General features: G+C 43.1%; 1 protein-coding gene across 1 annotated transcript; it reads left to right on the top strand.

The window, feature by feature from the left end:
* Window positions 1–676: 676 nt before the first annotated feature.
* Window positions 677–15012, top strand: LOC307027653 (butyrophilin subfamily 3 member A2-like). The gene is made up of 9 exons (XM_079695929.1): window positions 677–703; window positions 1256–1358; window positions 2160–2501; window positions 3488–3781; window positions 3881–4006; window positions 4342–4439; window positions 13739–13786; window positions 13955–14068; window positions 14570–15012. The coding sequence occupies exons 2-9, from the start codon at window positions 1265–1267 to the stop codon at window positions 14699–14701; spliced, it is 1248 nt and encodes a 415-aa protein (XP_079552055.1). The 5' UTR covers window positions 677–703; window positions 1256–1264; the 3' UTR covers window positions 14702–15012.
* The last annotated feature ends 1829 nt before the right edge of the window (window positions 15013–16841 follow it).

Here is a 16841-nt window from a genome sequence, read left to right as displayed (position 1 = left end):
TCCTAACCATTCTTTGAGTTGAGCTTTAAAGCTAATTAGAGTTTGACATTATGCTAATGAGCAAAAGTAGGTGGAGCTTCGGGGTTCTTGAGGCTTTTTTTTAAGAGCAGGCCCAGCTGGGTATGTGTGTAAAAGGTCAGACAAAAGGTCAGCCCAAAAAAGGTTAGGATGCGCGCTTGGTACATTTTCTAAAATGTGATTTTCATAGGTGGCGCTAGAGAGCACGGTGGCATCTATTGACCCATTCACTGCAGAAGGTCTCGATGCTCGTCAGACTTTACGTCTTCGTCAAATTATAGACGGATCCGACCATTTGAAGGGCCTCAAAAACACATTCTCCTGTGAGAATAATAATAATATGAATACTAATAATCTCTTCAATCACTCTGGTGCTCGGACCCTAATCAAGCTGTTTGATTTCAATCAGAGTGGACCAGAGAAACAAGTCCTGCTCTGCCCCCTGCAGCAAGAACACAGATGTTACACCTGCCTCATAAACACTCCTCTCCTACAAAGTTGAAAAGGAATCAAAGAACCATGTTTATTGCTCCTGAGGTTTAATTGCAGCTCTATACTTTATACTAAGTTACCATGGCAATGGGCTCAAAGTCCAGAAAAGTGAAACTTAATAGGAATCTGAATCTGAAAATATTAATCATTAGTGAATTATTGAAGTCAAAGCTTTTCAGACATCTTGAAACAGGTACGGCAGCTTGTGAATTTATTTTATTTCTCATGTTTTAACTTATATTTTTGAAAAACAGACCAAAAAAATGTTTTGTAGAAGAAACAAGATGTTTTTACATAGCCTTTGTGTTGGCTCAAATGTTTTAAATGTCATTCAGTTCTCATCTGGGAGCGGTGTCCGTACACGCAAAACTGAAACGCCGACTTCAATGTACAGTGTATGAGAAAGAAAATCCATCTATGTTTGACACAAAAACAGATTTGACAAACAGATACAGAAATACTATTTATAATTATTATAAGATCTAAGTCTAACCCGATGCAGTTTAAAACATGCACTTCAGAATTTCACTAGTGTGTTTGTTCTGATTTGTTTAACTAATCTACAACTGCATTTCCACTGCCTTTCAGACTGATGAATCACAAAGATACCTTTATTTTTGAAGGAGCACCGACAAGGTTTTTACATGTTCACCCATTTCTGGACTTTGACCCATACTAGGTACTCAAATATAGGATATTATTTAAATTATGTTTGTATACACTGTATTTACTGGTTTATTTTCAGAGCTGCAGGATGCTTCTCCAGACTGACAGGCTGTCCTCTCAGTTTCCACTCAGACATCTCAGTGTTTTGGTTTTCCATCTGCTCCTCACACACTCCTGTAGAGGTAACACACACACCAATACAGTCATGAACTCACATGAGCCTTGTGGATTGAATGCTGATGATATGGGCATTGATATATTTTATTAAATGTTAAGATTGCTATTGAGTAAGTTTCTTAAATGCAGGCGCCAACCCAAGGTCTAACAAGTTAATAAAATATCCAGCAGGGGGCTGATCTGTTTTAAAGTCAGATTGTACAGAAGTGTATGAGAGGATGAGCGTACTGCGACCTGATTTATTACCTCAGTGAATATTTTCCTGATGAGTTTATCGTCTACATTTGTGTCAAGTTTTCTACAATACAGCTTGATATAGATTTTTTAAATTATGGTTCAATTAAGAGTAAAATACACATAAAGGCAAGGTCATACATGTGAATAAAGGCGAACGACATTCAGCTTCCACCAGATTTGAACTCAAAGTGAAGAATAGATACAGATGTACTTGGCCACCCAAAGTGAATGTGTTTCCATACCGTTTGCTTGCATAGGAAAGTGAACAGGATGCGATAAAGATGGGGTGCTTTAATGCATTAGTAACAATTCTGATTGTATACATGTCTTTGAAAATATGAGCCTATTACTCACTTGAACATTTTCCTAATTATAATGTTTTGCCAATACAGCATGATGTTCATTTAGTAAACTGTGGTCCCACTCAAGTTAAAAAGACGATTAAGCAAGATACGCTTTAGGAAAGCTCACCAATAGGGTCTTAACCCTTATCTCAACAGCTTTGACCAATGCTTTTTAAATGTTCAAAATAAACAAAACTTTATTAAAACACATCCATTTATTTCCAGGTCAGTCTCAGTTAATGGGTCCTCCTCAGCCTATAGTGGCAACACTTGGACATGATGTGATTTTGCCGTGTCACCTGGAGCCTGAGATGGATGTTACTGCAGACACGTTGGAGTGGACGAGATCTGACTTAAACCCAATATTTGTCAACGTGTTGCGTGCTGGTCAGGACCTCCAAAACACCAGAAATCCTTCCTACAAAGGGAGAACCTCGCTGTTCAGAGATGAGCTGAAGCATGGAAACATTTCTCTGAAACTCTCCGAAGTACAACTCTCTGATCTGGGAACGTATACATGTGATATTCCTCTAAACTTTAAACATTCGTTTGTTAAGCTAGTTTTAGGTAAGTACACTCCCAGGGTGTTTCTCAATGTCGAGTACGCTTGCTTGGTAGCACATGTCTTCCGAGCGTCTTGCTTCAGAAGCGAGGCAAGAATACTTCCTAGCCTCGGAAAACGAAGAGTGGAACAGGCAAGCAAGTGTGCAGGTGTGCGTCATATGAGAGGCCCCGCCTTACATTTTCCGCTACAGATTTTGCAGATTTGGCCAAATTGGTCCGTGCGCAAAGCATTGTGGGGATTTTAAGACCGCGGAGTCTACACATGTGCAACCTCGAAATGTCTCCAAATGAAGTACGCCGGGCTCGGTAGAATTCCAAGTATGCTGGACATTGGAACAGTACTTCGGCGGCAAATAGTGCCTCTGGAGCAGCCTTCCTCGACATTGAGAAACCCCCCCAGTTTGTGTTCATGGTGGAGTTTGGTGTATGCTTTGTCAAAGATGCAGTATTTATGTTTTAGAACCTTTAGAAAGACCCAACGGCAAACAGTCAGTGTCAGTCATGGTGACCAACATTTCAGTATTTCAATATTTGAGCGATGATTATTTGCAAAACTGAACTGATTTAGAAAGCTTATTGGCAACATTATTGTCAGGTACTTGATTTCTATGGTTTTAAACTACTCAGTACAGGGTTCATAAATAAACAAATAAAATATTTACAATTTAGTGGTTACCTAAGAGAGGCAACTGAAGATTTGGAATCCGATTAATACAGAAAAACACTTAATTAATTAAACATCATGCAACATCATCATATTGTAGAGATACGAAAAGGCTTGATTCTTGGCAGAGAGCTTTTAAAAATGTGCAGAATTAAATCCAGTTAAAAGATATGCATTTATACAGGAATGAGCAATATGAATTTTCTGTTAGTTATTAGCCTTGCACACATTTCAATTAGCAATTTTTTTATTGTTCATTATTGGCAAAGTGTCAGTCTGTTTCTCCCACTGACACTCCTGTTTTAAAAATTTCTCTTCTGTCCAGCTTCAGGTCCTTCCTCTCCGCCTCTCATCAGTTTATCAGGGCTGGACGGTCAGAGTGGAGGGGTGGTGCTGCAGTGTGAGTCTGCAGGCTGGTATCCGGAGCCTGAGGTGTTGTGGCTGGACGCTGAGGGAAAGCTCCTCTCTGCTGGACCTCCAGAGACAGTCAGAGGTCCTGATGACCTCTATACTGTCAGCAGCAGAGTGACTGTGGAGAAGAGACCCAGCAGCAGCTTCACCTGCAGAGTCCAGCACCACAACACCACCCGCACCACACAGACACACTTCCATGTTCCAGGTAAACATTAATCTCATGATACACTCACTGCGTTAGTCTCCAATATCAGAGACCAGGTTTTATATAAATGCTGTGATGTTCTGTGTTTTATCATTTCAGATGATTTCTTTAAGCTCCAGTCCAGTTCTTCTCCCATCATTATTGGTCTGGCCGTCAGTTTGGCTGTTTGCATTCTGTTAATGATGGCTGTTTCTTTATTCTTTCTGTGGAGAGAACACATATTCAGTAAGTCACTCACAGTCGTGTGATTTGATTCAGTTTGGTTAATTAAAGGAGCCTATTATGCTGAGTGCTGTATGTTCTGTAGGTCTGTGTGCATGTTAATGTTCTGCAAAGGCTACAATATTTCCCACAGCCCCCCCCCCTGCCTAAAACGCCTCCATTGGACTTCTTTGTTTTGAACATAGTGACATCACTCTGTAACATTCACGCTTCTATTGGCTAGCACTAGGAATTGTTCAGCTACATTTAGCCTGAAAAGTTTCATGTGCTTCGATCCCTTCCTAAAGTTCCTCTAATTCTCTTTCAACACATCTTAACACACGTTTCATTTCACACAGAGACAAAGAGAAAGCATTCGAATGGAGATCAGTCTCTCAATGAAGGAGAAAGAGGACAGCTGATGAAACCTGACGCTGTGCAGATGGAGGCTTTGAAGGTAAACATCAGAAAGAAGAGCAAACCGGTTAGTAGAGAAACAACAACATGAAAAGTTAAGTCTCAGCAAGAAGCACAGAAGACTTTACATCAAGATACAGGATCTGCCAGAAATGAAACTCAGACCCCGTTTACACGAGAACAAAACAGGTTGTATCCGCATAGTTTCTCTTGCGTATAGCCCTTTCATTCACACGAGGCCGTAACAAAACGATAGAAACGGACCCCACAAACGATAACGGGTCCCAAGGTGCATAGATTTGCAAACTAAATGCTCTGTGGGGTCCAACGGCTCTGTGTAATCGCCTCTATACTGTCATGTCTCGCAAATTATGTTAGTTAGTTTTTGTCTGGGTCTAGTGATTTTCCCCTTTATTTTTGAATAGTAACCTTCCCTCTCGTTTCAGATACTCTGACCTCCCTTCCTTGTGTGTCTCCCACTCCTGTGATTGTCGACCCCGCCCCTGATTGTTTCCACCTGTTCTCCATTACCTGGTGTATTTATTGTCCTCGTCTCCCTTTGTCCTGTGCCAGTTCGTTTCGTTCCTTGTGACTACCACCAGCATTAGCAATCCAGGATTAACCCCAAGCAGAGCTTTGAGCCACGTCTTGTTTAAAGTCCATGTAATGTCCAAAATAAATGTTATTCTGTGTTAATAAATCGCTTCATCACTTTCCACTGTTTCATTTGACATATCAACATCAATGATTCTTTCCATAAATACCCCCCAAATAACATGAAATGTGTGCCACTTTCCCGTGTTATTCCGCTCCGGTAGCAAAAAGCTTGCCAGCCATTAACCCAGCTGTGTGACGTCACACGTGGCAAACACCAGCCTCGTCTGGATTGTTTGTTTTGTATCCTTCCGCTATTTTCGCTCAACATATGTGTAACCGGACCTCGCTAAACTTTTTTTATCTAACAATTCATGATGGGGAAGCGATGTGTAATTGTGAGCTGTGAATGTTTCCTGATTGCTATAAACATTGATCATGGGTGCTGGAAGATTGTGCACATAACTCGGGTCAGAATTAAGTTACTACAGGTGTTATGCCAGCTTGAGCTAAATGTCACCAGAGTACAGTGAACTTGCCTAGTGACTGAAATATATAAAAGTTGAAGTGAAATAAGTAAGGCCAAAAATGAATTACGTCTGAATATCTTTATTATTTTTACCACTTTTAATTATTTGTGGGCTCGCACATATACCAAAATAGACTAATGTACACTGCAATAAAGATAAAATGTTACAAGTGAAAAATTAACAAAAGAACCCTTTTTTATTTATCAAACAGTAAATTAATACAATCTTACAAATTTGCGATTTGGAAAATGTTGTTTTATTTACATGTTTCTTTGGAAAAATAATATTGTAAATGATGTACTTTGTAAATTATTTACATCATGCGAAACCATTTTAACCAGTTCAGCTGCATGACTTATGTCAAATTACAGATTTGGCCATTGAAATCCCTGATAGCGGCCTCCCGGTTCAGGGTAAGTCTTCCGTATCTCGGTTACAGCACATGCAGGCAGCGGGATTCTGATTTTTGGGCCGAGTACACCCCAGCACCAACGTACAAACTGTCGATAAGCTGTATATCGATACTTCCTAATGAAAAAAAAGTATACAGATTATAAATATATTTGGAGAAAAATAAAATGTTATGTAGTACTATTATGTAGCAATGGTTACAAATTGGCTTATAACATGATATTTGTATTTTACTTGTACAAAATAAATATGAGGTTTTACATGACTGCTTGACAGAATCATAGACCTCTTATATATTTCCTCACATGTGTAGTTGTTTCTTTTCCCAAGCATACATTGAACTTGCATACACAGAAAAAATAAAAGCCAAGCTGTTTTTGACTGCTTGAAAGAGTTTAATGGTATCTTTAAAAGTGTACCATATCTGTAGCGACTAAAAGTATTATATGAAAGCAAAGCTGCAATAGGCAGTTGGGTCAATCAATATTTACTTACTGGTGTAGTGGGCCATCAACTGCTCTGTGTTGTTGTTTGTATTGAAGATACGCTATTTTCAGTGTCCAAACACTGAGACAGCCTTCTCTAAAGCCTGGGTGGCTAATAATGCACCTTGGTTTCTCGTCGGTGTCTTCTATCTGGCAGAGTCCTGCACGGGTCTGATTTTCAAGACCCGCTCCCGCCCCGCACCCGTGACGTGCAGTACCGAACCCGCCCCGCTACCCGCACATATTGCCAATTAGTTCTGCAACCCGACCCGACCCGCCGGCACATGATCCGCAACCCGACCCGAACCCGCATATATAGGCCTATAAGCAGTGACAACGTGCAATTATTAACACACGCAGTTGCATATTTGGCTCAAAAAGCCTGGGATGTTGTTTATTTTCTCCATCTAGGATGACACCAAAAGCCTCCCAGACGTTGGATTTCGCTCTTGAGGAAGAGTTATTGAAAATGCTGTATTCTCCCCTATAGAGAGCTTCACCTCAGCCATTCAGAATGTGGTGCGCTCAGCAGCAGATAGATGCACTGCAGAGGTTATGATTATGCTCGGTACCGCGGAGGAGAGGTCTGAGGATTTAAACATTAAACTAAATTATTATTGTTTAAATATATTTATTATGCAACACCCGCAACCGGACCCGCATCATCTTTGTTTTACCCAGAAGCGAACCCGGAAAAAAGCGTTTGAAAAAATACCACCCGCAAATCACCTTTTTTGCGGGTCACCCGTCGGGTACCCGCGGATACCCGACCCGATGCAGGACTCTGCTATCTGGTCAGTAGGTTGCAAACTGTCTATTTGTTCCATCACCTGCCAGATCTCTCTGCAGCATACACATTCATCTGCAGTGGGCATGCTTTCACAGCATTGACATGTACACCTGAATATTGTACATAACATTAAAAAACAAAACAATATCTGCCGGACGTGTGAGGAACAGATGAAAAATTAAGATCGACATTTAGTGCAGGTCAAATTAAATAAAACAGAATTTACCATTCAGTATTGCCGACTCGAGTCTCGCCGGCTGCGGAATCCGCTTCTCTTTCACAAGTTTCTGCCTCGTTGTTCGATTGCTGGGCAGGAGGCTCGTACTTATAAGGCAAGATGCCTTGAAGTGAAAGGCTAGCTGGTTGACTCTCTACTTCTGTAACTGTATCCAGATAACCCACCGAATCTGAGCTTGAATGATCGCTGTCGCTGTCGCTGTCTGAAGTTATCGCGTTGCTTGCCATTCGGACTGATTTGATCAAATGGCAATGTTTGCCACGTGTGACGTCACCGCTCGTTCGGGAGTGATCGGGGGCGTACTCGGCAAACTTCGGAACCAACATCGGTTTTTAACGTATATGTCATTTAATTATGACGAAACTTTAAACATTTTTATTTATTTTTATTCTGGTGATATCTAAACTACATGTTAAAAAACACCTGTGTTAGATGCATTACATGGCCTTTAAGTATTTTTGTTGTTCATGCTCCTAGTGTTTTTCCTCTTTAAGAGTGATTTTGTTTTTGTACCACTATCGTTGAGCTTTGGTTTGAATAAAACCTTTTTTTTGTTAAATTCTGTGAGTTGTGCATTTGAGTTCATACCCGTTTAATCAGTCGTAACAGTACGAACTGGCCTAAACATGAACCCAGCCGACTCTGAACAGCTGAGAGCAGCGCTTCGCTCTCAGGGAGGCCGCCTCGCTCAACAGGAGGATCAGTTAACGGCCATCCAGCAGGGAGTATCACACGTCACAGACAGCCAGAGGGAGTTCGAGTCATCTGTTACAAACCAGATTAACCACCTGGCGGGGCAGATCCACCACCTGCTCGCTCACCTCAAAACTGAGCCCTCACACCCACCTCCGGCCGGACCCGAAGCGAATGCGGACCCGGCGCCCGCTTCCCACACCGTGTCAATCCGCCTGGCTCCGCCTGAGAAGTTTTCCGGGGAATCCCATGACTGCCGTCCATTCCTGGTGAATTGCAGCTTACATTATAGCCAACTACCGACAGCCTTTCCCACGGAGAGATCCAAGGTGGCTTTTATGATTTTCCATCTCACCGGACGAGCGGCGGCGTGGGCTACGGCTGAATGGTCACGTGACTCGCCGAGATGCGAGTCTTTGGGACAGTTTACGGACTCCCTGACGAACATTTTTGACCACACGTCCCCAGGCAGGGAAGCAGCTCGGGCTCTTTACAAGTTAAGTCAAGGAAGACGCAGTGTGTCAGACTACGCAGTGGAATTTCGCACCATTGCGGCCGATAGTGGCTGGAATTCTTCTGCTTTGTTCGATGCCTTTATTAATGGGCTTTCTGACCCTATTAAGGATCAGCTGGCACCCTTGGATCTGCCAGTGGAACTAGACTCTGTCATTGCCATGTCCATAAGGATTGATAACAGACTTGCTGAGAGGAAACGGGAGAAGGACAGGGCTGCACTACCCTATTTCCACCCTAGAGGGCACTCCTACTCTTCTCACTCTCAGGAGACTGCCATGCCACGTTCCTCTTTCCTTCCATCCCAGAGATCAGCGTCCCCCAACAAGGCCGAGGAGCCAATGCAGCTGGGACGTGCCAAGCTGTCCACGGAGGAGCGGCGGCGCCGCCTGCTGGAGGGAAGATGTTTTTACTGCGGTCAACAAGGTCATCTTCTCTCTGGATGCCCGGTAAAAGACGGGGCTCACCAGTGAAAGGGAGGGCACTGGTGAGCCGTCTTTCCACGGCAGACTCTCCTCCCCGCAAGTTGACCAACATAAAGGTAATCTGCCATGAAAGAAGTAACTCTCAAAAAGTGTTAATTGACTCTGGGGCTGACGAAAGCCTGATGGATTGGGGATTAGCTCATGAACTGAGACTTAATACTGAACTTTTGTCGTCCCCTTTGAAAGCCAGTGCTCTGGATGGCAAACTTCTATTTCATGTCACACACAAGACCGAACCCGTCACTATCATGATTGATGATCATTGTGAACTCATGTCGTTTCACCTGTTTAATTCTGCTCAACATCCTCTCATCCTAGGTTTTCCCTGGCTAACCAAGCATAACCCCTACGTTGATTGGCGGTCAGGTAAAATTAAGGGGTGGGGGCAGGAGTGTTCACAGGATTGTTTTAAGTGTGTGGGAAACATGGCAGTAGGAGGGGTTTCTGGGGAATGTAGTACCGATCGGGTTACTAATACTCAACATAGCCTGGACCGCAAGAATCAAACCCCAGATTTAACTTCTGTTCCCCCCTGTTACGATGACCTGGCCAAGGTATTTTGTAAAGTGAGTGATTGTGCCATCAATCTGTTACCTGGGGCTCCAATTCCGAAGGGTAGGTTATACTCCATCTCGGGTCCGGAGAAGGAGGCTATGAAGGAGTACATTGACACCTCTCTTCGTGCAGGTCTGATCCGCCCGTCTTCCTCCCCGGCTGGGGCGGGTTTTTTCTTTGTGGGAAAAAAGGACGGGTCCCTTAGGCCATGCATTGATTATTCTCCTTTAAATGACATTACGGTAAAGAACAGGTATCCTCTCCCCCTCATGGCTACTGCTTTTGAACAACTTCAAGACTCTAACATTTTTACCAAGTTAGACTTGCGTAATGCCTACCATCTGGTGAGAATTCGTGAGGGGGATGAGTGGAAGACTGGTTTTAACACACCCACAGGGCACTATGAGTATCTCGTCATGCCATTTGGTCTCACCAATGCTCCAGGAGTTTTTCAAGCACTCATTAACGATGTTTTAAGGGAGTTTTTAAACCGTTTTGTGTTTGTATATCTTGACGATATTTTAATATACTCACCTGACAAAGACTCTCATGTTCACCATGTACGTCAGGTCCTCCAAAAACTCCTGGAGAACAAACTGTATGTGAAGGCAGAGAAATGTGAGTTTCATGCTAAGACTGTATCCTTCCTAGGCTTTATCATAGCTCCTGGTCTGATCCAGATGGACCCGGCCAAAATCAGTGCGGTGGCTAAGTGGCCTACGCCAGACAACCGCAAGGGGGTGCAACGTTTTCTAGGCTTTGCTAACTTTTACAGGCGCTTCATCAGAAGTTTCAGCGCCATTGCTTCTCCCCTTCATGTTCTCACGTCCCCTCAGGTGCCTTTTGTATGGTCTCCTCAGGCCGAGGAGGCTTTCCGCCGTCTCAAGGAGAGGTTCACCTCAGCCCCCATCCTCATCATCCCCGACCCAACTCGTCATTTCGTTGTAGAGGTTGACGCCTCAAATGAAGGGGTGGGGGCTGTCCTGTCGCAGCGGTCCAAGGAAGACAACAAACTTCATCCCTGTGCCTTTCTCTCCAAGAAACTCTCCTCTGCAGAGCGGAACTACGACGTGGGGAACCGTGAGTTGTTGGCGGTAAAGATTGCTCTGGAGGAATGGAGACATTGGTTGGAGGGGGCTCAGCTCCCTTTTATAGTGTGGACCGACCACAAGAATCTCGAGTACATTAGGAAGGCTAAAAGACTAAATTCTCGCCAATCAAGATGGTCTCTGTTTTTTAACCGTTTTAAATTCACTCTGTCTTACAGGCCGGGGTCCCAGAACGCCAAGCCGGATGCCCTGTCCCGTTTGTTTGACCCCGAGCCGGTTGCCAAGAAGCCTGAATCCATCCTGCCACTGAACCGTGTGGTAGGGGCGGTCACTTGGCAAATAGAATCTGTGGTGAAGCAAGCTAACGGTGAGAGCCCAGCACCTAGTGGTTGTCCGCCAAACCGTCTGTTTGTGCCTGTTACTGTACGTCCACAGGTCGTCCATTGGGCTCACTCATCGCTGCTCACCTGCCATCCTGGCGTCAAGAGGACCATATTCTTTATCAAGCAACGTTTTTGGTGGAGATCCATGGAGCGTGAGGTCCGGGAGTATGTGGAGGCCTGTCCTGTCTGCGCCCGCAACAAGACATCCTCCAGGGCACAGATGGGGCTGCTCCAGCCGCTTCCGGTTCCCAGCCGGCCCTGGTCTGAGATTTCCGTGGATTTCGTCACTGGGCTCCCAATGTCAGAAGGTAACACCACCGTACTCACGGTGGTGGACCGTTTTTCTAAGATGGTTCATTATATTGCCTTACCCAAGCTGCCATCTGCCAAAGAGACGGCAGAGATCATGATGACTCATGTGTTCCGTATCCATGGTTTCCCCAAAGATATTGTCTCAGACCGGGGTCCGCAGTTCATCTCACGCTTCTGGAGGGAGTTCTGCAACCTCATCGGGGCGTCGGTGAGCCTGTCATCCGGGTACCATCCGGAGTCCAATGGCCAGACCGAACGCCTTAATCGGGAATTAGAAACTGGGCTCCGCTGCCTCAGCTTCCAGAACCCTTCCTCCTGGAGCAGGTATCTCACATGGGTAGAGTACGCCCACAACATGCTCCCCACGGCCCCTACTGGGTTGACTCCCTTCCAGGCTGCCTATGGGTATCAACCTCCTACCTTCCCGGACCTCGAGAAGGAAGTCACAGTCCCGTCCGCCCATGCCCTGGTTCGGCGTTGTCACCGGATCTGGTCCGCCACCCGCAGGGCTCTTCTAAGGAGTGGGGAACGCATGAAGGTGGCGGCAGATCGGAAGCGTCGGCCAGCTCCGGAGTACAGGCCCGGCCAGAGGGTCTGGCTCTCTACCAGGGACCTTCCCCTTCATGTGGTGTCACGAAAATTGGCACCTAGGTTCGTAGGCCCATTCCCAGTGGCCAAAGTAATTAACCCTGTCTCTGTTCGCCTTCGTCTCCCCAGGTCTCTGAGGGTTCATCCCACCTCCCATGTGGGACGACTGAAGCCGATAAAGGAAAGCCCCATGGTTCCCGCGGCCAAACCCCCTCCACCCCCCCGAATGCTCGACGGCGGCCTGGTCTATACTGTCAAGCGCCTGTTGGCGGTCCGGAACAGAGGCAAAGGGAGACAGTTCCTGGTTGACTGGGAGGGTTATGGACCAGAGGAACGCTCCTGGATCCCATCAAGATTTGTTGAGGATCAAACTCTCATGAATGACTTTTTTCGCCAGCAACCTCAGGTTCCTGGGCCGTCAGGAGTCGTCCCTAGAGGGGGGAGTACTGTCATGTCTCGCAAATTATGTTAGTTAGTTTTTGTCTGGGTCTAGTGATTTTCCCCTTTATTTTTGAATAGTAACCTTCCCTCTCGTTTCAGATACTCTGACCTCCCTTCCTTGTGTGTCTCCCACTCCTGTGATTGTCGACCCCGCCCCTGATTGTTTCCACCTGTTCTCCATTACCTGGTGTATTTATTGTCCTCGTCTCCCTTTGTCCTGTGCCAGTTCGTTTCGTTCCTTGTGACTACCACCAGCATTAGCAATCCAGGATTAACCCCAAGCAGAGCTTTGAGCCACGTCTTGTTTAAGTATTTTTGTTGTTCATGCTCCTAGTGTTTTTCCTCTTTAAGAGTGATTTTGTTTTTGTACCACTATCGTTGAGCTTTGGTTTGAATAAAACCTTTTTTTTGTTAAATTCTGTGAGTTGTGCATTTGAGTTCATACCCGTTTAATCAGTCGTAACATATACGATCATTTCCTGAAAAGATAACGATAGCCCCGCCTCTCCTGCAGACTCCCAGTCAACATTCTCCTGTATTCTGGTAGTTTTGTAGTCTAGTGTGACATGTAGCAGAAGTCCTGCCTCATCGTCAGTCCACGAAAATAGCTCCTTTCTTGTGCGAATATCAGCCATCTTCTACCTTGTTTGTTTGTTTTGTTTGTGCCTCACACATCCGGGGGGGGTCTTATACTCGCTGCTTTTGGTGTATTTTGTGGCATAAGTTACAGCGCCAGTTACAGGCCCGGCATATGTACTACAGCGTTTTCAGCGTTCTCGTGTGAACAGACACGTCAAATGAAACGAATACGGGTGAGCGGAAGATTTTTTTGAAAACGCATACTGTGCATAAACGCAAACGTTCCCATGTGACCTCAATCATCACCATGTTTAAGACCCACTGAAGCTACTCTTGAGGTTTGAGGTTTTGAGCATCCTGGTTACCTCTGGGGATAATCGTTAATACATTTTTTGAATTATTCATGTGTACTTCCGACTTTATTGGTTATGTTTTTTAAAGATATGTGTAATTTTAAGCTTTTTAAAACACAACACGTAAAGCTGATTTTATAACCGTAAACCCAGCTTTGGTTTCCTCCGTGTTTGCAGTCTTCATCTCTGTCTTTGTTGGCACATGGCAGAACTCTGTATGCTCTAATGTGGATCTTTATGAATGTCAGAATAGTTCCAGAAAATGGAGACACCATCATGCACAAATTGCTCCATGGAGCTATGACTAATGATGATCTAAAGATCTCCCTTTTCTCCACAGTTGGAAAGAAGCCTAGCTGCTGAAGCCAAGTCTCCTTCCTCTTCTTCGGTAAGTTAATGTTTTCTGACATAAAGCTGATTTATCATCACTGGCTTTAAAACAGCTGCTGTGGAAAAGTGTGAATGAGTCATTTAGCTAAAGATGATATTTCTCATGTTTTGATTTGTTCAGCTCCCCAAAAAGAAACACTTCTGTAATCTCTCCTCTCTCTTTCAGTTTAAATGGCCGCTGGTTTCCAGACAGAAGTTTGAGGAGGAGCAGCAGAGGAGAGAGGACACTGAAGAGGAAGTTCACGTCCTGGAGGAGAAGCTGCAGAAAGAGACCAGAGGGGTTTGTGTTGTTTTCTCTTCTGAAAGTCATTCACTGTGACCTTACTCCTGCTTGTGATCGATAGGAGGTGATGTGACTAATGAACCAAATCATCAGTTCAAAATGAGGAAAAGCTGAATGTATATTTATTTATCATTAAGACTATTGAACAGCTGAAGGAGGCACAGGGTAAGGAGAAAGATTTACTGTTGAAGCTAATGTATCAATAAAATACACAAATTCATTTATTTGATATATTCAAGTATTCAGCTGGTTGTTCCTGACACACACACACACACACACACACACACACACACACACACACACACACACACACACACACACACACACACACACACACACACACACACACACACACACACACACACACACACACACATGCTGGTTGTTCCTCACTCCTCTGAAACACAGAGACAGCTCTGTGACTTGTCTCCGTCTGAAAGTCCAGCTACTAAGAGTTTATCTGGAGGTCTCTCTTCTTCTGTCTGTGTCTCCTCTCAGGTGGAGAGATTACACACTGATCTCCAGAGAGGAGGAGAGGAGAAGAGGAGGGGGGGAGGAGGAGAAGAAGAAGGAGATGAAGGAGGAGACGAGGAGGAGGGAGGAGGAGATGAAGGAGAGACTACACACTGATCTCCAGAGAGGAGTAGAGGAGAGGAGGAGGAGGATGGAAGAGGAGCTGGAGAGACTAAACACTGATCTCCTGGAGGATATGGAGATAGATGAAGAGATGAAGAGGAGCTGAAGGAGGAGATGACAGAGATACAAGAGGTTAATCGTGTATTAATAATAACAATGATTATTTTAATCCTAGTAGTTGTTTTAAGTTTAAATCTCATAAGTAATGCTTCATTGTACCTCAAGCTTATTTAAATGCGTATCCAATGTGGCAGCAAAAAGAGTCAGCATATTTTAAAATCTAATAAAGCAACCGGTTTAATCGACTTTGAAAGCTATTGTGTTTTTAACAACGTTCATAAAGTCCAATTAGGGACATTTCAAATAAATGGAAATGCATTTTGTGTCTGACTTTAGTCAAAGGAAACAGTTGACATCAACATAAAAAAAAAAGTTAGGACAACTCAAAATTTCAAGGAAACAGGCTGAACAAGATTTTTAAGTTTTGAGGCCAACTCAAATGTGTAAGTTTTCTTTTTAATTGAGTCAACTAATTATATTTTGTCGAGATAACTCATTCAAATGTTGTACAACTTCAAGTTTGGAGTTCTGCATACTAAACATTTTAAATAAGTAAAGGTTGTGCTAACTTATTATCTTTGGTTTGGAAAATGTATTTTTCATATGTTTAAAAACTTCTAACTTTGAGTTCCACATACTAAGAATTCCATTAAGTGAAAGTTGTGCCAAGTTATTTTTGTTTCAGAAAATGTATCAAATGTATACAAACTTCACATTTTTATTACAAACTTACAATTGCCAACAAATTCTGTTATAAAAATACTGGAAAAAGCAAATACTAAGTTTGTTGAAATTCTTATTCATTCAAGTTGCAATTATTTCCAGTTCGAAAGGGTTGAATTTGCTTGCATTCTGTAGAAACTAAAGAAAATTAATATATTTAATATATAATTATATACTATGTATAAATATAATATATTTAATAAATATATTTCAGATAAAGTAATTTTAGAGGGCATCTTTGCGAGATGTCTAAATAGATGTACAAGTACATTATTTGGAAATTCCTGCCAAAAGTTTTATGTTCTGATTGAAACGATTACTTGAATGATACTGAATATGCTAATGTGTAACATTAACTAGACATTGAAAATACACCATTACTAAAACTCTTCCATAAGGCTAGGGTTCATAACAAATGTGGATGAAATCCATGTGCAAACCACCCTTTGAATAAGCCTGCTGTCAAAACAATAGCAGCTATGGAAGAACAAATGGCAAAGTTATCCAAGTTATAAAACCATCTTCACTAACAGTTACCAAACAACAACAACAACAACAGCAATATTGTAAAAGGAACAATCTGTAAAACATATATAAAAGTTTGTTCATATCACAGAAGCTTCCAAAGATCTTGCAAGACATCTTCCAACTCTTCCACTGATTAGTAAAAGCTCACATGGCTCTTTAAACAAAAAAAACTGCTCCATTTAAAAAAAAGCTGCAAGACAACAATTGTGGCAGTAACTAGTCCCTAAGAGTGAGAACATGTCTTTGAAAATGTTGCAAGATGTTCATGTCACTAGATAACATTTTAACTGTAAAGATAAAGAATGTGGGTTATTTGGGTTAGTTAGTAGGTTGGGTTAGTTAGTAGGTTGGGTTAGTTAGTTGGGTTAGTTAGTAGGTTGGTTGGGTTAGTTAGTTGATTAGTTAGTTGGGTTAGTTAGTTGGGTTAGTTAGTTGGGTTAGTTAGTAGGTTGGGTTAGTTAGTTGGTCAGTTAGTTGGGTTAGTTAGTTGGGTTAGTTAGTTGGGTTAGTTAGTTGGTTAGTTAGTTGGGTTAGTTAGTTGGGTTAGTTAGTTGGGTTAGTTAGTAGGTTGGGTTAGTTAGTTGGTTAGTTAGTTAGTTGGGTTAGTTAGTTGGGTTAGTTAGTTGGGTTAGTTAGTAGGTTGGGTTAGTTAGTTGGTTAGTTAGTTGGGTTAGTTAGTTGGGTTAGTTAGTAGGTTGGGTTAGTTAGTTGGGTTAGTTAGTTGGGTTAGTTAGTTGGGTTAGTTAGTTGGGTTAGTTAGTTGGTTAGTTAGTTGGTTAGTTGGGTTAGTTAGTTGGGTTAGTTAGTAGGTTGGGTTAGTTAG

This window comes from Notothenia rossii (assembly GCF_949606895.1).
Source record: "Notothenia rossii genome assembly, contig: scaffold_222, whole genome shotgun sequence".
Taxonomy (NCBI): Eukaryota; Metazoa; Chordata; class Actinopteri; order Perciformes; family Nototheniidae; genus Notothenia; species Notothenia rossii.
The sequence above is the reverse complement of the archived record's forward strand: the minus strand, read 5'-3'. Positions and strand labels throughout refer to the sequence as shown.

Coding starts and splice junctions, on each gene's coding strand:
- LOC307027653 (XM_079695929.1), top strand. CDS start 1,265: ATGCTTCTCCAGACTGACAGGCTGTCCTCTCAGTTTCCACTCAGACAT. Junction 4,007..4,341: donor GTGGAGAGAACACATATTCA/GTAAGTCACTCA, acceptor CATTTCACACAG/AGACAAAGAGAAAGCATTCG. Junction 4,440..13,738: donor TGCAGATGGAGGCTTTGAAG/GTAAACATCAGA, acceptor TTTTCTCCACAG/TTGGAAAGAAGCCTAGCTGC.